The sequence below is a fragment of the Montipora capricornis genome, chromosome 1, assembly GCF_036669925.1.
Source record: "Montipora capricornis isolate CH-2021 chromosome 1, ASM3666992v2, whole genome shotgun sequence".
NCBI lineage: Eukaryota > Metazoa > Cnidaria > Anthozoa > Scleractinia > Acroporidae > Montipora > Montipora capricornis.
Window position 1 is genome coordinate 36,241,664 of NC_090883.1, and position 10,000 is coordinate 36,251,663.

The 10,000-nt window shown below is 38.6% G+C and overlaps 1 protein-coding gene across 4 annotated transcripts in view; it reads right to left on the reverse strand.

Moving 5' to 3' along the window:
* Window positions 1–10,000, reverse strand: part of LOC138040713 (putative leucine-rich repeat-containing protein DDB_G0281931) — a 32,737-nt gene that overhangs the window by 13,875 nt on the left and 8,862 nt on the right. The window contains exon 1 of one of the 4 annotated variants that reach the window (XM_068886399.1): window positions 3,386–3,525. The exons of 1 other annotated variant lie outside the window; for it this stretch is intronic. In XM_068886399.1, the coding sequence (XP_068742500.1) occupies window positions 3,386–3,488 (103 nt within the window). In that variant the 5' untranslated portion in view covers window positions 3,489–3,525. Of the gene's footprint in view, window positions 1–318; window positions 443–501; window positions 620–3,385; window positions 3,526–10,000 lie in introns of those variants that run through there. 2 more of the 4 variants (XM_068886407.1, XM_068886392.1) reach the window with 2 other exon arrangements.

The window sequence follows — 10,000 nt, forward strand, 5'->3', positions numbered from 1 at the left end:
GATCGAAAATTACACAACATGATAAATTTACAAAAGGTTAGAAATTTCACAGAAATATTTTCCAGCGAAACATTTATTGACACAAACGACACATTTGCTATAAGAGGCAAAAAACCCTTCCTATTTCAATTGCGTGCGTGCAGACGAAACTCTCAATCGGTGTCACATAGCCAGGCATACGCAATTAAATAAATTTCTGACAGTTCACATCAAACCCTTTTCGAAAGAACCTTGACCGTAAATAATAAAGCACAAAAGAGACAACAAGCTTTCATTCAAATAATTTTTCACTGTCACATTTCCATTTGTTTTTTTTACCTTTGAGTTGAGTCACAAATGAATGTAACTTGCCAGACAACTTAGATGCGACTGCAGCAAACACAGTGATGCATTCAAGGAGTTCAATTGCTTCAATGTTTGTTAAATCCATAAAAGAATTGCCATTTGACTTCAGTGTTGTATATAATACCAAGTTAGTAAAATATTAGAAACAAAGCTTACTTGATATGCAACGGCGAAAAATGAAACTGTTATCGAAGACCATTACTCGTTGCTTTAAAGGTTCCAGAAATATTTTTCACCGCGCTGTGTTGTCTTTCCAGTTGACGTTCCATTCTTGAGCTCCATAATGGTATATTTTGTTTAAAGATGCACTAAAAGGCCATTTGCGTTACAATGACTTTCGACGTCATTCCAGGTTAATAATTAAATGTCCTCCTGTGTGCAGCGGAGAAATCTACGCATTACCCCAGCCCCCTCAAACCTAACAAAATACGAGCAGAAGACTCTATGTACAAAAACACCACTTAGCAGGGGAGTGACAGGCAAGACTTTTGATGACACGGAAAAAAACGACTACGGAGAAATGAAACGCAGATTCCGACAGGGTTTGGCAACCCAGTAATGAACACAAACGCGAAGGAGTAAATTACCGATAGCGAGAGACTTGAAACAGCCTCACGTCTTACAGAATTCGATGAAAATCGGAATTGATAACGTGCTCTGGAGCAACCAAATGATGGGATCTTCGTTGGGGCTTCAGTGTAACTCGTTTAATTTCGTTTGCTGATTGAAAGCGCATTTTCCACGAGATGGCAAATGACGCTAGAGCGTGAATATGCTGGATTCAGCCTTCTGGAAATGTTATGAATAAGATATTTCCTTTAATCCTGTCTGTTGACAACATGACGAAATCGTTAGTACAGAACCTCCAGCAACGGTATGTTATCAGTGGCCGAAATTTCTTGGTTTCTTTCTGCCGCAGTTGTTCTTTGTACGAACATCATCCGCCGATGTCAATTTTTTTCTTTAATTAATTGCTAGTTGTTAGCTACCTAGAGCTGGAGGTCAACGGTCAATGGCGTTATTCACAACTCTGTTAATCTGGAATCTTTGCAGCTGGATACCGGTTTTCACTTACCCATATTAATTACAAGAATAGTTTTTCACACGTTCTCTGTGTTGCTTCGCTGGCTTCTTTCACGTGAAACCAGTTTACCTGATGTCACGCTACATACTAGATCCCGCAAAAATAGACATTTCCATTCCAACAACCTGTTCCAAAACATACTACCCCTATAGCTATGTCACCTGTTGAATTTATTCGCAATTGTAAACAATAAACAATTTTCACCAGTACATTATCCGCATTGTTATGAATGAGCAACTAGCTGCAGAAACATTTGCTTCTTTTGTTTCGTACTTGGCAAATTAAAAAATAGGCGCTCGAGAGGCGCGTGTGACAACTGCAGAGATGGACAAGGGGAAAAGACGTAAAATATTCTGTTATGTGAAATAGGGGTGGCTGAATTGTGGGAATTGATTCACCACAGCTTTCATATCGATTGTTTCTCGACCACTAAAAAAACTTAAGTGCAATAGATCGTATTCACTGTCACGCAACAAAAAAACGCAACAAAAAAATAAATTCGAAACGTTCTATGAAAAAGGCCAATAACTTGGAATGTTGCAGGAAACAAACTTAGAAACCACCTCTCCAATTCTTAGATCTGTGTGCGGTACATCGTCTCTGAGCTATTTGTCGAAGCGTTTCACACAACTTTACAACCGAGTTTTGTGTAGGTGAATCAAAGTGCTCCAACATCTGGACTTCGCTTTGCCATGAAAGCGCTTACCTTTCGCTCATGAGATAAAATACATATGTATGAACACATCTCCTTATGTACTTGAAAGGCTCAAACTCCTGAGACTCATAGTGATAGACTTTTTTTTCAATCAAATAGCTTGGTACCATGGTGTCACCTAAACTGATTACGGTGAGAATTAGGAAATTAGGAATTTCAAAATACTGTATTTTAAGTTCAAAATACTGTATTTTCGAAACGAAAGACGTCACGGAACTGGAAACTTGCAAAAATATATATATTTCTTGGGCATATTCAACCCCCTATAGATAACAATTCAGAAGACCTTGCTAATTTGATGATCTCACTGCGAAACCATCTATAGTTTGACAATTACGTGCTACTTGAAAGCTTTGTTTATCTGGAAAACGGGTTCAATATTCCTATAAATGTTTTTCCTTTGAGGGCTTTTGCGTTCCTTCAACGGCTTCATTAAACGCGCAAACGGTCTCGGCTAGAAACAAAATACGAAAGATACGAGAAGTAACAGCTCTAAGAATTAAAAACTCACTTCAAATCACAAAACCGTATTCTTCACAGATCATCATCTGTGAACACGGGCACCCGAACATTTTGTTCGTCCTCGCGAACTATCGGCGAATCATTGTACCGTTTGCAGAGTCCGAACTTTGGTACTCTTTGTATGCGGATTGGCTCCGAAGTGTATTCTAGTGTTACATAGTCATTTTCGGAAAAAATAACGCGATGGCAATAGTGACTACGCGCATACGCAGTAGTCACAAAAACTGCCTTTTCCGAAATGTATCACCCTACTTCTGCGGCCCATGGTATTCCGAGTAAACGCTAGAAAAAACGTCTTGTTACGCAGAGTTTTGATTGGTTTACCGGATTGCCTCCGTCCTTTTTGATTGGCCAAAGTAATTACTTTGGTTTTGGTTTTACGACACTCAATTGAAACTCGCTCTAAATACCCAAATTGTGTAGCACGTAGACAAATTTAGAGTTTTCTTTTACTGGTCACGTGACCATGGGCGTGACATGATGACGTCATATTTAGGGTCATTGGTTTACAAAAGTTGGAAACTGACCGAAATAGTGCCAAATTCTCTCAAATTACTTAACCATTACATCCTTGGCAACGCACCCAAAAACACGTCAGTAGGCAGTTAAAAAGTATGTTCCCAGAGACTCTTCTCGCCTTACTTGAAAACTTAGCGCAAGTTGCGATTTTGCCCATAATTTTCTCGTCCCGTCTCGACTGCCTGAATGCAGTTACTTACCGTAAGTGTCCCGGGGCCACTGTGCCGATACTTTGACCGATTTAGCCTGCACTACCATCGGAGCTTGGCAAAAAATCACGCATAAAAGAGCAATCATCCACATCTCAAGTTGATGTCAGGTCAAAAGAGCTGGTTTTTTCCACATTGGGTCGTAGTTCTTTTTGATGTCGATCCGTAGTTTTGATTTTAACTCTACTATTTTATAGTTATATGATAATCGATCTTTCGCTTGACCAATCATAACCATTTGTTCAATATAATGGCTATTTTAAGAAATGACGAAACGAAAAGATAGTTCTTTTTTTTTTTTACTTATTTACATGATTTACACTTGTACTTACTTCTTCCACAATACTTGCACTACATACGATACATGTTACAATACCATAACACTAGTCAAATGGAATTACAGTTGATCTGTTTACAACGTAATTGTTTACATTTTAATTGTTCGAGTCACTAATAAGAATTTTGTTTGTTACTTCCACTATGTAGGGTATTGGTTTTCTAGAATTTAATAGGTTGTTAAATAAATAGATAGCAAGAAAATCAAAATACAGAAGCTGAGAAGTAGAAGGACACAGTGTAATTTTATAAGGACAGAAAAAATTTCCATTTGTTCCTAAATTCTTTCTCCTTATTACAAGTGACTGCAATATATTTTTCTATATTAATTTTTTCGCGCACAAGTGAGACAAAATCATCGAAATTGTACTTTATGGTATTTGAAGCGTTAACATATAAGAAATATTTACCTAAAATAATAAGATGGTTGAGGGCCAAACTGTAGTTGTGACAGCGAATACTTCCGAACATAACCTACAGTTTTGACAGAAGCAGTTTCGTATTACTAGAGGTTGAGTACCACTCCTGGAATCCATCCCAAAAGGAATTTGCGTGCTTGCAGTTTACAAACAAATGCCACAAGGTCTGACACTCAGAAGGACAAAAGGGACAGAAGGGCGAGGCAACTTTTTTTCATTTTATATAACAAGCTATTCGTTGGTAAAACTCGGTGAATGATTTTGTATTGGAACATCGTCAATTTAATTTCTCTCGTGGCTTTGAATGGTAGGAGGTAGATTTTAGACAAGTCACTTTTCACGACGCCAGACGCTAAAAGTTTTTTCTCAGAAGTTGGTGGAGGTAGATCTTCAAGGTAAAGTAAGACACTGTATATTGCCTTACATGACAGTGAACAGATTGTGGTGGGAGGCGTGACCGAGTCTTTGGAACATTCTTGCAATAGTTTCTTCCAATTTTTGGGAATAGAAGAGAGAATGCTATAATATTGTAAAAAGCTACATTTTACATTGAATTTACTGCAAAAAGAATTAAATGGGAAGAAATGGCCCTCACAGGAGTCAAAAAGATCCGAGATTTGTTTTATTCCTGCCTGATACCAATGAGGAAAGAATACCATTTTCTTATTCACAGTTAAAAATCGGTTACTCCAGATTGGCTGCGAGAGAACCTCATTTTTATTTTTAGGTGTGGCCGTTGCGATGTCCTGCCAGTAGAAAATGATTTGTTTGTAGAAAGCAGGAAGATGGTTGTTTAGGTCAAGGAGATTATAATCATAATTACATTTAAACAGTTCTGTACCGCCAACATCGGCTAGCAGCAATTTAGGTATGTACTGCCATGGAGCATTTGAGTTAGAGCATAACCGTTTCACCCAGTTTAACTTAAGCGCTTTGTCTAAGAGAGAAAAATCCTTCATGTCCAGGCAACCAGCTGTTTTTTGCTTGATAAGGGTAGTCTTTTTTATTTTGGCGGGCTTGTGATCCCAAATAAAGTCGAACGTAATCTTGTTTACTTCTTTACTAAATTCTTTAGGGGTATTCATGACACTGCAGATAAACACAAGTTTTGAAAGTGCTGATGTCTTAATTCATTATCCTGCCAGCGATGGAGAGGTCTCTTTGGGACCACATATTCAATGTTTTCTTTAAAGATCCTAATTTGTAAAAAAAAAAATTTTTTCTTTTCAGACACTTCTAGATCATATGTAAAATGCGCGCCAAGCGCGTAAACTGGCTCGGTGCTCAATTGGAGATCATGTATGGTGTCTTTTCTGTCACGCATAGAGCCAAGCCATAACATTTCAGATTTTGTTTGATTTAGTTTTAGACCAGAGCACCTTTCAAAAAGCGATAATCAATCAAATAACCTTGACAGTGATTGGACATCAGAAAGAAGTACAGTTGTGTCGTCTGCATATTGCGAAAGTTTGACCTCATTATGTTCATCTATTGGAATACCTTTTATTTCTTTTGAGCGTCTAATACGTTGTGCGAGTAACTCAATAGCAATAACGAATAATGTGCCAGAAAGTGGGCAACCTTGACGCACCCCGCGTTCTAGATGAAAATGTTTTGAGGCGTATCCGTTATTCAGAACACAACTAGAGATATCTGTATAAAACACTTTTATCCATTGTCGGAGATCAAGACCGAAATTAAACGTTTCGAGGCATCTATGAATAAAATTCCACTCAATCGAGTCAAACTCTTTCTCAAAATCCAAAAGCACGGCTACCCCTGGAATCGAATATTCTTCGCTTTAGTGAAATGCATTGTATCTGCTATTAACCTAATACTTTCTCCAATGAACCTTCCTTTAACATATCCAGATTGACAGGGATGAATTAAGTTCGGCAAGATCTTCTCTAAGCGCAGAGCAATGGTCTTCGTCGCTATTTTATAGTCTACATTCTGTAAAGATACAGGCCGCCAGTTTTTTAAATATTCGGTATTCTTCTTCTTCTTCTATCTTCGGAATTAAGGAAATAATCCCTTGACGTTGAGAGATAGAAAGAGTTCCGTTTCGAAAGGCGTAATTAAAGCTACTTACCATAAATGAACCGAGCAAGTTCCAAAAATAGCGATAGAATTCAGGTGTTAGCCCGTCCGTGCCGGAAGTTTTGTTGTTTTCCATAGGTTTTAATGCAAGCTGACACTCCTGAACCGACATGACACCTTGGCACGTTTTCGCGATTTCTTCTGATAATGCATTTTCTGTTTCAAAGAACTCACTGAAAGTTGAGCTGTTGGGGTCCATATTTCTTGATGTGTAAATCTCTTCGAAAAAGCGTTCTTCTTCCTCCAGGATGTCCTTCACGTTTGTGATTTTGTCACCTTCATTATTAACTAAGGACGTTATATGTTTCTTTTTTTGGTTCTTTTTTTTTCTAAGTTATAAAAGTATTTACTATTCCTCTCACCATGCTCGTACCAACGCGCTCTACTACGCACGATTGTTCCTCGTGTTTTAATACCCGCAATTTTGGAAAGCTTGAAATTTATTCTCTCCAGCTCAGTCTTAAGAGAATCGCTGTATGACGCCTGGAGTTTGGTTTGCAATCTCATCATTTCTGACAAAAGAATTGATTCTTCGTCACGTTTTCGTTTAGCTTTCTTCTTTGAAAAGGCTATTGTAAAAGCACGAATTTCCATTTTAATCATTTCCCAGTACAACCCTTTGTCGTTGACTTGTTCATGCTTTTTTGCAAACATTGGAATTTTAAATGTTAACAGTTCCACGTAATTAGTATCTGACAGCAACGAGTTGTTAAACTTCCAAACTCCTGGCCCTCGAGGGAGTTCACTTTCGTTGAAAGACATGGAGAGAGCGACGGCGGAGTGATCTGAATAAATGGTTGGAAGTATTTTGCAATCCTTTACGTGATCTTTTTGCTTCTTTGAAATAAAGAAGTAGTCAAGTCTACACTGTATTTTCATTGACGGGTTAGCCCATGTAAAGCCTGGTTGATCTGGATTCTTGAAACGCCAGGAATCAAGTAAATTATGTGTTTTGATTAACGACTGAAGCTCGTCGAGAGAGGCTTTTTTGCTGTCTATCGGTCTACCGCCTTTTTTGTCTGAAGTGCTAATTGTACAGTTAAAATCACCTCCCAGCACCAAGTTGTCATTGGCGAAAGGGATTAGAAATTCTTTTGCAACGTCCCTGAGGAAAACAACTTGTTGGGTTGTATCATTCGGTGCGTAAATGTTTACTAAAACCACTTTCGTACCATCAATAATAGTCTCGGCTAAAATACATCTGCCAGAATTATCCGCATTAATTTTTTGGAAGTCAACGTCAAGACGTGGTTTGAATAAAATCATGACTCCTCTACTATGAGAGGAGCCATGACTGGACACGATTTTGCCTCCCCATTCTGTTTCCCATCTTTTGATGGATTCCGGCGAGGAATAAGTTTCTTGCAAGAAAATTATACCCGATTGCTGTTGGTGCAACCAACGAAAAACTTGTCTTCGCTTTCTCGAACTGTTTAGCCCTCTAACGTTAAGTGATAACAGTTTATACATTTGATTTCTAATAACAGGATAGACGAGGTATCCAAGAAATAATGAAAATAGGTTTTTTAGAATTATGCTCACAGTGCGGTTGATATTTGTGGCCAGGCTTGATTCTTATTACCTCGTTAGCATCGAAACAAAGTTGATCAACGAAACAGGAGAGAAAGCTAAAACGAAAGCACATGCGGAAACACATACAGAAACACATAACTATTACAGACTTACCTAAAGCTTTGTACGGCGTTTTGACTGGATATAGAAAGTGGAAAGCTGCAGCTCTCAAGTAGGTGGTTCCGTAGAAAAAAAAATTAATTAATTAATTAATTAAACTGCATTTTAGCTTTCATTTTAACTTAATTGTCCATTAAAGCCCATAGAAAGAAAATTGAGATGTTTCTTCATCACGGTAAAGAGCACCTTCGATGATCAACTTTTCGACGTTGAAGTATGCATTTTTCTTCTCGCGCTTGGCCGCCTTTAGTATCGGATATAACAACTTTCTTACGTCGTCAACTTCTTTAGGAAAATCGTCGGATATTCCAAATCCGGTACCTCTTGGGAGATTTTTGATGAAGGATTTAATAAAAAATTTATCTTGAAAATCCGACAGCCCAACTATGATCGGTCTTGGTTTAAGACTTCGCCCATTTGATTGTGAATGGCGCGACATAATTCTGTGAACTCTGTCAAAATGAATGTTTTTTTCGTCGACTGGAAGGATCTTTAGCTTCGTACGCATGAATTCTCTTAGGGCGAGTTCAGTGTCATTATTTGTTTCGTTTTCACGTTCCTTTATTCCAAAGAACTTCAAGTTTCCTCTACGACTGTGACATCCGAGTTTAACATGTCGGCGGTGCAGCTCTTTGAGTTCGTGCTCGATGCGTTCGCAAGAAGTGTTAGCTGCTTCTTGCTTAAGATTAACACCATCAACCATAGGCAGCCCAAGCTCGCGTCACTGCAGACAGACCTACAGACGGGTGACCCGAAAACACTGACCCCCGGTCCATGGACCCCCCTACGGACCGGGTCCATGGACTACCTTACGGACCGGTCCACGGACTATCTCTACGGATCCCCTGTACGGACCACCCCAAAAAACACAGAATTAAAAATAAACAACTACTGAAAATTTGTTTATACCGGTTGTCTGGATAGACCACTCTTGCCGGTGAAATCTAGCCATTACGCTCCGCAAATCAGACTAAGGCTCAGGTGTTGCCTTTTCAAGCTCGCTGTTGACCGGAGGCTTCGAAACTAAGTTCTTCCGCCATTTTGTTCAGTTACTGAGAGATCGAGAAGCCTGGGGCAAGTTCACAAGATCCGAACAAAATGGCGGAGGGAAAGAAAGAAAATACAAATAGAGCTTACTTGTTATCAATATTTTTCGAAGGATTCCGGTCCACAGCGAAGGAAGGGGCAATCTGTGATTAATAGACTTTGTACCCGAGCCTGAGCCTTAGTCTGTTGAATTTGCGAAGCGTTACGGTTGAGATTTCGCCGACACGAGTGACACGTGTGGTCTATCCAGACAACTGGTAAGTCAAATCTTTAGTTTTTATTTATTTTCATTTCTATGTTGTTTTAGGGTGGTCCGTATGGGTGTCCGTAAGGGTAGTCCGTAGACCGGTCCGTGAGGCAATCCGTGGACCCAGTCCGTAGAGGGGTCCATGGAACGGGGGTCAGTGTTTTTGGGTCACCCGTCTAGTTCTAAATTAGGACGTGACAGATGCTGTTCATTAGTTTTGACAGGATTCAGTCACAAGAAATTGGCCCCTTATTATCTTTTTCCACATAAACAGATTAATTTCAGTCTCAGTTTCTGTGTTTAATATGCCATATGAACATATCATTGTTGTTCAACAAACAATGATTAATGACCTTTGTGATTAAAACGGTTTGAAAGTATATATATGAATATAAGAGCTACATAATGCATGAGCAGTTGCACAAAGACATTCAATGAAATATTTTTAAAGTTATTGTAGGTTATCTTCTTCCAAAGGCAGATGAATGAAGCACTCAGTTTCTAGCTACATGTTGTACTGTAGCACAGGGCCAAACAATTAGTTTTTTAAAGTTATAGTTATCTTTTTGCAAAGACGATCGAATGAACACTGAGTTAGTTATAGCCTATTACACCATTTTACAAAAAAACCAATTAGTTATCTTTCTTATTAAATCAGTTTTCTGTGAACATGCAAAAAAAAAAAAAAATGTAACAGCTACGTATTGTAAAGGCAATAGCAAGAAGGATCTAATTAGGTATTAAAGTTATTGTTATCTTCATGCA